At 41.7% G+C, this 14,415-nt stretch overlaps 1 protein-coding gene across 4 annotated transcripts in view; it reads left to right on the top strand.

Annotated features, from left to right (window-relative positions):
- KIZ (kizuna centrosomal protein) overlaps positions 1–14,415 on the top strand; it is a 211,425-nt gene that overhangs the window by 73,359 nt on the left and 123,651 nt on the right. For 3 of the 4 annotated variants that reach the window (XM_077282783.1, XM_077282785.1, XM_077282784.1), the window contains exons 9-10: positions 5,770–5,920; positions 11,266–11,331. In XM_077282783.1, the coding sequence (XP_077138898.1) occupies positions 5,770–5,920; positions 11,266–11,331 (217 nt within the window). Of the gene's footprint in view, positions 1–5,769; positions 5,921–7,208; positions 7,348–11,265; positions 11,332–14,415 lie in introns of those variants that run through there. The other variant, XM_077282786.1, reaches the window with a different exon arrangement.

Here is a 14,415-nt window from a genome sequence, read left to right as displayed (position 1 = left end):
GATGAATTTCCATCATAAATGCTGAGCAAATTACTCTGCAATAGGTGTAAAAGATGTTTTCGAAAGCCCTGTTCTCATGTAGCAGAAAAGAAATGTCTTTCCGGGCACACTGAATAGCCTACGTTTCTCAGTAACGTAAAGAGTATATCCGGGACTTTACAAAAAAAACAAATACTGTATCTAAGTTCTAGCAGGCAAGTAATTGCAACTTACGGTACCTGCTTGTTGTGCACGGCGCCATTCTTCCCCGACACAAAGTGGTCACAGACGCTCCTTCCGGGGATTCAGAAGCCTCTGCTAACGTCACGATTACAGAGCCTGAGGCTTCTTTTCTGCTCTTCTTTGTCGACGGGGCAGGACTATTGGCGTTCTTCTGATTGACAGCCGGGATCCCCGTTGCCTAATTGGGGAGCCAGTTGTCACTTAGGATTATTCTGGAAGTCCCGCCCCGTCACATCAGCAGAGGCAGCTGAATCCCCGGCAGGAGTGGTATGTGACCGCGATGTGCTGTGGAAGAACGGCACCGTTCACAACAGGCAGGTAAATTGCAATAACCTGTCTTTTTTTTGTAAAGTGACATACAGTGCCTACAAGTAGTATTCAACCCCCTGCAGATTTAGCAGGTTTACACATTTGGAATTAACTTGGCATTGTGACATTTGGACTGTAGATCAGCCTGGAAGTGTGAAATGCACTACAGCAAAAAAGAATGTTATTTCTTTGTTTATTTTTTTAAAAAATTGGGAAAAGTTTTTTCAGAGGGTCATTTATTATTCAACCCCTCAACCCACCAGAATTCTGTTTGGTTCCCCTAAAGGATTAAGAAGTAGTTCAGGCACAAAGAACAATGAGCTTCACATGTTTGGATTAATTATCTCTTTTTCCAGCCTTTTCTGACTATTTAAGACCCTCCCCAAACTTGTGAACAGCACTCATACATGGTCAACATGGGGAAGACAAAGGAGCATTCCAAGGCCATCAGAGACAAGATCGTGGAGGGTCACAAGGCTGGCAAGGGGTACAAAACCCTTTCCAAGGAGTTGGGCCTACCTGTCTCCACTGTTGGGAGCATCATCCGGAAGTGGAAGGCTTATGGAACTACTGTTAGCCTTCCACGGCCTGGACAGCCTTTGAAAGTTTCCTCCCGTGCCGAGGCCAGGCTTGTCCGAAGAGTCAAGGCTAACCCAATGACAACAAGGAAGGAGCTCCGGGAAGATCTCATGGCAGTGGGGACATTGGTTTCAGTCAATACCATAAGTAACGTACTCCACCGCAATGGTCTCCGTTCCAGACGAGCCCGTAAGGTACCTTTACTTTCAAAGCGTCATGTCAAGGCTCGTCTACAGTTTGCTCATGATCACTTGGAGGACACTGAGACTGACTGGTTCAAGGTTCTCTGGTCTGATGATCGAGATCTTTGGTGCCAACCACACACGTGACGTTTGGAGACTGGATGGCACTGCATACGACCCCAAGAATACCATCCCTACAGTCAAGCATGGTGGTGGCAGCATCATGCTGTGGGGCTGTTTCTCAGCCAAGGGGCCTGGCCATCTGGTCCGCATCCATGGGAAGATGGATAGCACGGCCTACCTGGAGATTTTGGCCAAGAACCTCCGCTCCTCCATCAAGGATCTTAAGATGGGTCATCATTTCATCTTCCAACAAGACAACGACCCAAAGTACACAGCCAAGAAAACCAAGGCCTGGTTCAAGAGGCAAAAAATCAAGGTGTTGCAGTGGCCTAGTCAGTCTCCTGACCTTAACCCAATTGAAAACATGTGGAAGGAGCTCAAGATTAAAGTCCACATGAGACACCCTAAGAACCTAGATAACTTGGAGAAGATCTGCATGGAGGAGTGGGCCAAGATAACTCCAGAGACCTGTGCCGGCCTGATCAGGTCTTATAAAAGACGATTATTAGCTGTAATTGCAAACAAAGGTTATTCCACAAAATATTAAACCTAGGGGTTGAATAATAATTGACCCACACTTTTATGTTTAAAATTTATAAAAATTTAACTGAGCAACAAAACTTTTTGGTTTGTAAGATTTATGCATCTGTTAATAAATCCTGCTCTTGTTTGAAGTTTGAAGGCTCTAACTTATTTGCATCTTATTAAACCTGCTAAATCTGCAGGGGGTTGAATACTACTTGTAGGCACTGTATATACCCTTTTTAAATGTGGCTTATCAGCAACAATAATGTTTATATTTATTTACCTTTTCAAAACTGTTTCAGTCCTCTTCATGCTGAAATCTGTAGCCGCTTTTCTCATCTTGTGGGCAGGTCAGGTTGTATTTTAGTTTCTTTCCCCTACAGAGAATCCTGATGTAATGTGACATGGACATGATTTCTTCATTCAGATGGGTCCATTTAACACTTCAGTGTAATACTGAAGAGCAGCTATGTTTCCAATTGATGAATTCAACCATGCCTGGGAAAAAGCAGGAAACAAGAACTGCAGTTTAAAACTGGACTGTGGCCTTTAAAAATAGATAAATTGTCACTGTTATTTTAATAAACCTTTTGTAAACCAATAGTATAGGAAACTTTGTTATGTCTTTACCTGTGACACACTTCTCCACCCTTAGGAAATTGAACTTAGTAGTAAATTGAAAAAGCTTCCAAAATCCATCTTAAGAGACTAGATAACCGTAATTATTGGCTCACTGAGGGATCAATTTACATGCTGCCAATAGAAGTCTATGTAAAGGAGAGAGGAAGAAAAAGCAGCTGCAGAAAAATACAGATGTGGAGAAACACATCTATACTGACCAGTACTGCAGTATAATTTCCGCTATGCTGCTGCTTCTGGGAATATGCTGCAAGCAGAGCAGGATCTGCTCCTCTATGGTCCCTTGTATGAGAGCAGATTGTCAACACACACACACACACACACACACACACACACACACACACACACACACTGAATACAAGGAAAACTAATACTTAGAAATATACCCTATAGAATGGACATTTGGTGAAACATGTAATTGTTATAGGCTCACCTGTTGAGGTGGATGCTTTAAGCCATAGGGTAGGGTGATGTCACGGGAGTACTGGGTAGACTAAGGCTGGTTACCCGGGCACCTGCGATATCCCTCAGGCTAGGGAAACCCTGTCTGTCCCTTTCCCAGAAGTTACACTAAAGGTGTGCATGTCTGGGCCGCCAGGCCTGACCCTGTCTCCTGTTTCAGCCCTAAGCTGAAACCAACACCCACCACCCAGTGAAGAGACCACACTCCAATCCCCACAGAAAGCACAGACAGGGAAAACTGAAAAATGCACCACGCTGCAGACACACAGGAAAATATTATAATGTGCACAGGGCAAAAGAAATACAAATATAGGAAGGAGGAATACGACAAAGGATAATACACCACCAGCTACGATATTCCTACAACAAGACCACCACTCCAGACCGGAATCACTAGGCACAAAGCACAAGCTATAATCGGCGACGCCCAAAGTCCAGCACGACTATTTAAAGGCCGTGGGCGTGACCCAGCCTCCAACCAAATTACCAGCTAGATTAACCCCGAGCAAGCTGAATAAAGTCTAGCCGACGCCACTGAGCGTGTAGTGGACGTATGTGGAATTACCGCTGTCTGTCGGACGCCCTAGTGTGAACAGCGTCCGACATGACAGGTGAGCAAAAAGGACCCAATGGTGATGGCACACTGGTAAGAACTTGCTGGATTACATGTCAATAAGCGAAGACCAGGGTATGGTAGGCTGTCACGTGGAGTAGGAAAGGCCAAAAGACACAGAACCAAAAGGGTAGCTATACACAAGACTGGCAGCAAACAAATGGTTAAAGACAGAACTGTATGCTATCGGCAGACAGATGATTTTTAGCAGGATGTAGGCAGCAATTATAAAATAGGCAATACTTATAAAATACTAAATACTTGCTGGTAGACAAGATACACACTGTTTCAGGCAGTGTTTGTTGTGTGAACAGCACCAGAGAAGAGTTCAATATGCTTATTATAGCAGATAAAGGGTTAATCAGCAGGTCTGAGTCAGGGAGTAGATGCAGATCTTTGAGAAACAAACCAGAGTTTGCTGAAGAGATGATTCCAGCAGAGAGAAATAGATAATAAGGCAAACTGCAAGCACACGGTAACTGATTACAAAGCTTACTGAACACTTGAACATACACAGCTGTCTGAGTTGGCCATAGAGGGCCTAGGAGTGATGATGTTTCAAGAGTTTGCCAAGCTATTTGAGAAACCTGGCGTGAACCACAACAAGGGGCAACAGACCTAATAGAAGAGAGCAGAGTCCCGGCCTAGGAACCCTGGTAGGTGAGTAACAGCCATTTACTGGTCATATCATTGGCCTGAAATATTGCTATATAGTTCATTTACACATACATGACCGTTTATCTTAAAAAGTCATCTAGAACAACAGTTCTAAGTTCTCCCCTTGAGGCATGGCATCTTTTATTATCTTTTATTACAAAATAGCTTCATGATAACAGGCAGCAGACATGGAACAGCGCTACAGGGAAGAGCAGAACTATTTGTTCAGATGCACATCATTTTCTGATGGCATAATAATTGTACATGGGGCTTGGTATTTTTGTCTAAATTTAAAATCTAGATTTTTTTTTTTTAAACTTAAAGACTGTTTTCAGTTTTATTCTCAATTATTATTTTTTCAAAAACACCAATTCTTTTTTCACACTTACAGTTCACATTTATGCAACCACATAATTTTAGTTTTGTTATTTTTATTTCCTCCCACAAACTTATTTCTTTTTGTTTCTGAATGGATTTATACAGATTATGGATGACATTAAAAAAGTCACAATTTTGAAGCCTGACACCTTCTACTCTTCTTCTGTTGGTGATGGGAATTAGTAAATGATGTTTTTAAAAGTGAGGACATGGTGGGGCATCATTATAGTTCCTAAATGTACTAGTTCTTAAGTCTGCTCAACCCGCCGTTATCGACGGGTCAGCGTACAATCTAATGTGTACTGGGGCGCTGGCCAACTGATGGTTGGGAAAGATCTTGATCATGCATGTCCAATTTCGGACGGCCAATTGCATTGTTCTCTGAGAAAAGGCGCCAGCCAACATATTAGTCAGTAGCTTTCTCATAGAGCACACGAGTGGGACAGTCTGCTTAGATGGCTGTCAGTCGAAACATTAATTGGCTGACAGCCATCTATGGTGTATGGTCAGCTCTAATTCATTTGTTCTTCGATTTGGAGGCAGCTTTACTAGTTGCTGAAATGTAAGCAAAAACCAACAAAAATCTAAGTGACATCTTAATATAGGGTGTCAAAACATGTTGGACAATAATATAGTCACTATAAGTAGGACTTGTACATGGCCAATCATCAATACCAAGCTAACAACAACACGAACAAAGGATGATTTGAAGGCCCAAATATAAAAGTATATTTTTATTGAACACAATTTAAAATACAGATATGTGAATAGTGGATAAGACAACAGTGCAAATAGCGACAGAAAACGTTAGTTGCTGAAATGTGTACATCTGGAATTATCATTGAATATATCTGCATGTAATATCTCTCGATACTAAATTCTTACAATACTGTGCAAATTACTGTAAAAGGAAACTGCTGTCTTCATGATCGGTTTTGGCCAAGTGACAGACTCGCACCTCTCCAAGCATAAGCGCGTCTTGAGGACCTCTACATGATTATATTGCTTCTTTTGTGTTTGAATTGATACTCGTACTGTGCTAATGAGCACGTTGTAGTCATCCCTGTGCTGTCATTGTAGGGTAACCTGAATACCGCAGGAGATTTGAACAATCCTACCTCAGTTTCCAGCACAGACGAACAAAGCTCCAACCTTCTGAAGAGGGATCAAACTGTAGATGAGCGCTATAATCATATGCTGAAAAGTAAGCGCAATAGAATACAGAATCAAGGTGAGGTTTTTTTATGTTATTGAATACACCACTCTATATATTCACTACAAAAAAAGAAGACAACACATGTGCCCCCTTGGGTAATATTGCTAGGTAACATAGATCTCAGATAATCGATACACCGGACACATTGACCTGTCAGTTGTGCTATGATGAGATCCCCGTGGAACTGTGAAAACGGGAGCATAAAGGTACCGTCACACTAAGCAACGTCGCCAGCGATCTGTGACGTTGCAGCGTCCTAGGGAGCGATATCGCTGTATTTGACACGCAGCAGCGATCAGAATCCCGCTGTGAAATTGCTGGTCGCTGCTAGAAGGTCTGCACATTATTTGGTCGCTAGGTCGCCGTGTATCGCCGTGTTTGACAGCAAAAGCAACCATACCAGCGATATTTTACACTGGTAACCAGGGTAAACATCGGGTTACTAAGCGCAGGGCCGCGCTTAGTAACCCGATGTTTACCCTGGTTACCAGCGTAAAATGTAAAAAAACAAACAGTACATGCTCACCTGCGCGTCCCCCAGCCTCTGCTTCCTGACTCTTACTGATCGCCGGCCCTAAACTGAAAGTGAAAGCACAGCGGTGACGTCACCGCTGTGCTGTTAGGGCCGGAGCTCAGTCAGCGTCAGGAAGCAGAGGCTGGGGGACGCGCTGGTGAGTATGTGCTGTTTGTTTTTTTAACTTTTACGCTGGTAACCAGGGTAAACATCGGGTTACTAAGCGCGGCCCTGCGCTTAGCAACCCGATGTTTACCCTGGTTACCCGGGGGCCTCGGCATCGTTGGTCGCTGGAGAGCGGTCTGTGTGACAGCTCTCCAGCGACCAAACAGCGACGCTGCAGCGATCGGCATCGCTGTCGCTATCGCTGCAGCGTCGCTTAGTGTGACGGTACCTTTACCGGAGATTGGGAGGTGAACTTTGTAACAAGATCAAAACTGTTTAATTGTGTCACCAGGCTCTGCTACTTTTGGTGACATGAGCACATTGTTTTGTTCTTCATTGTGTTGCAAGTTTACCTTCCTTTTCTTACTTCTTCATTAGAAGAAAACTCTGTTTTATAAAACACACATCAAAATGTTTACGCCAGAAAACTGGGCGAAAACACTTTGTGCTACAATGCCGTGACTGTTTGGTTTTTTTTTTAACCGTCTTTATTGAACAATAAACAAAGAGTACAAACATTGTTCAAAAGCATCAGAAAAGATCCAACAAATAGAATTGTACAGTACTTTTAAACATTAGACAGTGTATTATAATTATAACCAACTTCCCTACCTTCCCCCCCAGGCTCACATCTGCATCTTCATAAAGTAGCATCAATCAAGCCTAACATGAGTTCTGCCGTCCATTTGCTCTCTCATGTACCGGTTTGTGAATTGCAACCATGAATAGCCTGGCGTTATAATGTCTGGCCGTTAATAAAAGAAGACCATGTAAAGAAAAACCGTTCAGTATATTTCTCTTTGTTCCTGTGATGGGGGTCAGCGATGTTCTCATTTACGGCACGATGGCCGGAAGCGCTAGTTAAATGCCGCTGTCAGCGATTCCACCCGCCGCTATTGCGGGCACATGTCAGCTGTACAAAATAATGGCAGCCAATGCTGTCCTAACATTATAAGTGATAGACCGACCATGAACAAAGCCCGTTTGAGATGGGGTAAGAATATCAGGAAGAATTGACTAAAGTCTATTAGCCATGATCATGGTAAGCAATTAAAAATCAACGTTTAGGAGGGAGATCGGATGGTACGAGGCAGGCCTGGCTTTAACAACAACAAAAATAAACAAGCCTCGTTGAATCGGTCAGGCATAGAACCCGAATCAATATTGTGATTGAAAAGAGAAGTTAGGTGAGGGGTAAGTAAAGGTTGTAGCATTTTATAAAATTTCCCTGAAAACCCATCCAGGCCGGGTGCTTTAAGCAACTTTAAAGACTTGATGACTGATCCCAGCTCTCCAGGAGAGATAGGCTGAGTTAAAATTTCCCTTTGGTAAGCAGAAAGTATTGGCGGATCAAACCTTATGTAAAAATTTGTATCCATCCTCCCGGGAGTCTATGGATGGTCTATAAAGATCTGCGTAAAAATCTCTAAAAACCGCACAGCTTTGAGTTGGGTCACGGAAGATAGAGCCATCGGGTAATGTAATATTAGAGACTCTAGTGGCCCCTTTGAATGGCTTCGTCAAGGACACCAAAAGACAACCTGGTTTATGTTGTGACTTTTTAATGTGAAGATGGACAAAAGAGTTCAGGACTTTTCCCAGTGGTTTCAATCAGAGCTGGAAAGGAACCGGGATGACGGGTGGCTACACCACCTACCTGTCTAATTCTTCAAAAGTAGCAGTGTTGCTTAAACCAGAAATGTTACTGCAGACTTTAACTGCAGTAACATTTTTGGTGAAGCACACGGAGGTGCTTACTAGTGATAAGATGTACCACATTCATTAAGTGGTATGTGCCTCTAAATTAATTCAATGCATCTTATTATTGCATGTCTTAAAGATTCACTGCCATAGTTCTCCAAGATTTCTTTACTTGTTTTGTTGGCCTGGAGAGTAATGTTACTTGCAGTATTGCATTAACCTGCAACTCGTTTACATCTGCGGATGGTGTTTTCTTCTGCAATGACAAGAAGCAGTGACTGGTGGTGCCTGCAAATTTGCTGCTACAAGTTAACTCTTTGAGGATATTTTCTATTGCTGTCTGAGCATTTTAATTTTATGACTATTAAGGAAATCAGATGGCTCCAGGATTGATTTCACTGAATCCTATAGTTTACATTAACTTGTTCACCGCTGCCTATTAGTGTTTTCCAGGTAGGTGGAGCTGTCTACAGAACAAGCACTGCCTACATTTAGTTCTAGAACTGGCCATTGGCAAAGGTTAAATTGTCAATTACACTTCATAGTTTCATGGTTTTAACCCCTTCAAGTCGCGGCCCTTTTTCGTTTTTGCGTTTTCGTTTTTCACTTCCCTCCTTCCCAGAGCCATAACTTTTTTATTTTTCCGTCAATATGGCCATGTGAGGGCTTATTTTTTGCGGGACGAGTTGTACTTTTGAACGACACCATTGGTTTTACCATGTCTTGTACTAGAAAACGGGAAAAAAATTCCAAGTGCGGTGAAATTGCAAAAAAAGTGCAATCCCACACTTGTTTTTTGTTTGGCTTTTTTGCTAGGTTCACTAAATGCTAAAACTGACCTGCCATTGTGATTCTCTAGGTCATTATGAGTTCATAGACACCTAACATGTCTAGGTTATTTTTTTATCTAAGTGGTGAAAAAAAATTCAAAACGTTCCTTTAAAAAAAACGAAAAAAAAAAAAAACCGCCATTTTCCGATAACCGAAGCGTCTCCATTTTTCGTGATCTGGGGTCGGGTGAGGGCTTATTTTTTGCGTGCCGAGCTGACGTTTCTAATAATATCACTTTTGTGCAGATACGTTCTTTTGATCGCCCGTTATTGCATTTTAATGCAATGTCGTGGCGACCAAAAAAAACGTAATTCTGGCGTTTCGAATTTTTTTCTCGCTACGCTGTTTGGCGATCAGGTTAATGCTTTTTTTTAATTGATAGATCGGGCGATTCTGAACGCAGCGATACCAAATACGTGTAGGTTTGACCTTTTTTTTACATTTTATTTAGGATGGGGCGAAAGGGGGGTGTTTTAAACTTTTATATTTTTTATATTTTTTTTCATATTTTTAAAAACATTTTTTTTTTACTCGTGCCATGCTTCAATAGCCTCCATGGGAGGCTAGAAGCTGGCACAACTCGATCAGCTCAGCTACATAGCATCGATCATCAGATCGCTGCTATGTAGCTGAAATGCAGGCTTGCTATGAGCGCCGACCACAGGGTGGCGCTCACAGCAGGCCGGCATCAGTAACCATAGAGGTCTCAAGGACCTCTAAGGTTACTGTCCTGACACGTCGCCGACCCCCGATCATGTGATGGGGGTCGGCGATGCGCTCATTTCCGGCCGGAAGCGGTAGTTAAATGCCGCTGTCTGCGTTTGACAGCGGCATTTAACAGGTTAATAGCGGCGGGTGAATCGCGATTTCACCCGCCGCTATTGCGCGCACATGTCAGCTGTAAAAAACAGCTGACATGTCGCGACTTTGATGTGGGCTCAGCGCCTGAGCCCACATCAAAGGGGGAGAGACGACATGCGCAGTAATAGTACGGCGCATGTCGTGAAGGGTTGGAATATGACACAAGTCTATAAAGTTCAACTTATAATGTCAGCTTGCTGATCCTTAGGAAGACCAAAAACAAATGTGGTAGATGCTAACTATCCCATGGTAGAGAGAAAGTTACAAACTCCCATGTAATGGTTGTGACGTGGTAAGCAGTGAAGCCCTATAAAACTGCAAAACCGCTGCAATTCGCAGTAAAACCATGCATGTTTTTGCCTTATCGTTCTGTTGCTTATTTTAAAAATACCTTCGAGAAGAAGCATAAAATGCCTAGAGATGCTAGCGAGAAACATTCGGGCAAGAGCATGCATTTTCCTTAGGTGCGCTATAGCATGGCATAGTAATTAACCCCTTTTATCTTTTTGATGTTTTGAAACCTGCAAATGTTTTCCATGATATATTATCAACCAAATTGAAATGTTACATGAAGTGCTTGTTTTCTCCTCCATTGCTGGAAAATAACCGCAGTGATGAACACCACATGATTTGTTTTAATTATGTCAAGGGAGACCATAGACAAAGCAATTATGCCAGCCATATACACCAAGAATCCATTTTAATAATCAAAGTTTAGTCTGGGATAATGACTGGGTAATATACACTCGCTGGGTTATCTTCCTCAGTCTCCATCTCATCAAAATCTAAAGAGCTCGGCAATTAGGATGAAAAACCCTTTATATGATTAAGCTGGGCACATTGATTTAGGTCTTTTGAGTGCATGCTTGTTTTATTCTCCGTGGAAAAAGCAACTTTGATTCCAGCTAATTAAGTTTGTTGGGTTTTTTGCACATGTCCTGCTATTCAGAGCGACACTGTTGGTATTTATATACAATTTTTCTTGCTTTTTTTTTATTTTTTTTATTTCATCTAGTTAAAGCATAAATAATTTAAGAAGCCTGCTTGGCTCAATCATTTTTTTTTTTATGGCAGCTGAAGAAGGCCGAGAAGAAACCTATTTGATAAAAAGTTCACAGTAGGCTTTTCTTTTGAGAACCAGAAAGTAGAAGACAAGATCAATAAACACTAGATAACAACAGTATAAGGCAAAAAAAAATATACTCAAAGAGCAGGGTTTAACTGGAACTAAGCCAGCCCGGTCATCACGCCTTTGAAATGTTTCATTATTTTCTGTCTCGACATACAGATGACACAAGCTCGTGTGAAGATGACAGCCGAGACGGAAAGTTTGGAGAGAAAAAGCGTGCATCAGGTAAAAGTCATTCCGAGATGAAAGAAAGAGGCAACAACGCCCACGAGAGTATTAAAACAAATGAGCTGATATTACTAAATGCAATGTATGCCTGGTAAGCAAAGGTGATCGCGCACTAACGAGTAGGAAGAGATGCTGGAAGGCAAGTTCCACTGTGAAAATCACCTGACCTTTGGGTTTTTACTTTATTTGTAGATATTTTAGAATGATTAATGCTTGTAAGCTTGCTTCAGTAATTACCCTGGAAACTGCAGATGTTGCTAATTTGCTACTTGTCTTTTGTAACTGGATAACTATCGGTTATGAGATAGTCAAATACGAGAATAAGCCTCGCTTTTAAGCTGACTCTAAGGAACTCAATGGGTGGGAATCGGAAGAGTCAGATTTTTTTTTATTTTTCTCTCTGATTTATGCTTTACTTTTCATATACCGAGGAATATAGATCGAATTGTAGGGACAGTTTACAATTCATAAACACTATAAATTATCACAAGGTGCAATTATTAGTATAAGATACAGCAGCGTGCAATATAAAAACTATTCTGATATACTTTCTTCCTGAGTAGGATTTTATTACTTAGTGAATGCAACATTAAGACATTTTTGTTGTGCAAGAGGGATGGGATAAGCAGATACCAAAAATTGTAAGCCCGGAATAGGGTAAGATGTCCCAAACGGCATCGGAAGACCGTGTGCCAGCACTGAAATTATATAAAAAATTAGGTTAAAATATTTTAACTTTATTAGAAACAAATTATTAAAAAGAACATACAAACCAAGTCACCACATACAGACGTAAAGACAGATTGGTGGGTCAGTATCGTGGGAACTTCAAAAAATGAAGAGACCCCAACTAATTAATAGTGTATAAAAAAGTAATACTGTGATGACAATATAATATATTATGACAATTACAATATAATATATTATACAATAATGACGGTAGAGTATACAGCCATAATTTGACCCACAGAAAGAGTCCAAAAAATAAGGTAAAGACAGAATATACTTGATAATAAGGAGCTCACCCACCAAACACCCGACGCGCGTTTCACAAATGCTTCATTAAGGGGGAATCATTTGTGAAGCCCGTGTCTGGTGTTTTATGGGTGAAGAATTCTTTTATATGAATGTTTTATGTATGATCCACAATATAGAAAAAAATCTGTATTTACTTATTTTTTTATGTTACGATAGAAAAGTTTAGCATTTTTTAGCCATCATTTGACAGTGATTGACACATGGACCGTAGAGATCTAGATTTGCAAAGCTGGCACTTTTATTTTGTGGGTAGAATTTTGGAAGAATATATTTGTTTAGTTTGGAATAAAGAAAACTGATAAATTAACATATTTTATTGTTACAATGTGACTAGTTAAAACTCATTTGTTATGTATTGTTTTTGTTCTTTTTTTTCAAGTTTGTTTGTTAATTATCCCTCCCCCATCATGCTGCTACTATGCAAAAATTGGCTGAGCATCTGACATCTGAGCCATTCTTCAGCTATTGTTATACTTCCATAGGCATCAGGTTTAACATTTAACGAGATGTAATCATGACAAAAAAAAAAAATATTCTTACTGTGTGATTTCAGAAGCTGAAATTGTTCATTTGTTGTGGCTAAGATCTGTAATAAGTAGATTTTCTATCATTTACATCAGGTTTTCTACATACAAAAAACAATATAAATTGACGCAAGACATTTAGGAGGGACAGTGAGAGTCCTGCTTATTTCGCGCTCACATATTTCTGAGTGGTTGAGATTAGCAGGGCTCTCACTGTCTCCTAGAAGTCCTGCCACAATTTACACTGCTTTTTATTAATTTCGAAATCCTGATCCAAATTATATAAATGTATACTTCAAAAAGCTCAGCTTATGCCACTCTAAAATAGGGGAGAAAAAAAATCATCTGACAGGTTTGCTTTAAGGTTGTCCTACACAAAAATTATTTAATCAAAAGGTCTTTTTAGTCATTTTCTCATTTCATATTGCTAAGATATGGCATCACTTTATGGCTGTGTGCACACGTTGCGGATTTGATTGCAGTTCCGCAGCGTTTTTTGCCGCACGGAATTGCATCAAATCCGCAGTGTAGTGGACAACCAATGTAAGTCTATGGGAGCTGCAGACTTGTTGTGCACATGCTGCGGAAAAAGCCGCACTGAAATGCAGCTTTTTTTTCCGCAGGATGTCACTTTCTTCAGTGCGGAACTGCAGCGTTTCTGCACCCATAGACTTGCATTGAGTCGGGCACATCTGCAGCAAAACCGCAGATGTAAAAAAAGATCTGCGGTTTGCTGTGGATGTGGGTCCGAGAAACGCTGCAGTTCGGTAGGAGGGAAGTTTGTGGGCGGTGACTGTGTGCGTGTATGTGTGTGTGGGCGGTGTGTGCGGGGCTGTCCGGGTGTGTGCGGGGCTGTCCGGGTGTGTGCGGGGCTGTCCGGGTGTGTGCTGGACTGTGCGGGTGTGTGCTGGACTGTGCGGGGCCGTCCGGGTGTGTGCGGGGCCGTCCGGGTGTGTGCGGGGCCGTCCGGGTGTGTGCGGGGCCGTCCGGGTGTGTGCGGGACTGTACGGGTGTGTGCGGCGCTGTCCGGGTGTGTGCAGGCATCGTCCGATGGGACTACAAGTCCCATCAGGCTATGCCGGCTACAGTGACAGTGAGTGACACATTAGCCAATAATGGGACAGTAGTAGTCCCATCATCCGGCTAATGTGTTGAATGTAAAAAAAAAACAAAACAAACATACACATGTACAGTACATGCAACACACAACATGCAACACACAACATGCACCACGCTACATACAACACGCAACATGCACCATGCAACACGCACCATGCAACATACAACATGCAACACCCAACAAACAACACGCACCATGCAGCATACAACACGCAACATGCACCATGCAACATACAACACGCAACATGGCACATACAGTACATACATACAGTACATACATATAGACATACAGTACATATAAGAGAGTACATACTCACCATCACCTTGTTCCCAGTGTCACCTGTAAAAAATATTAAAATAATAAACCCTATACTCCCTGATCCGCAGAAATCCAATTAAA

Source organism: Ranitomeya variabilis, chromosome 2 (genome assembly GCF_051348905.1).
Source record: "Ranitomeya variabilis isolate aRanVar5 chromosome 2, aRanVar5.hap1, whole genome shotgun sequence".
Lineage (NCBI taxonomy): Eukaryota > Metazoa > Chordata > Amphibia > Anura > Dendrobatidae > Ranitomeya > Ranitomeya variabilis.
This window is presented reverse-complemented; position numbering and strand designations above follow the sequence as displayed.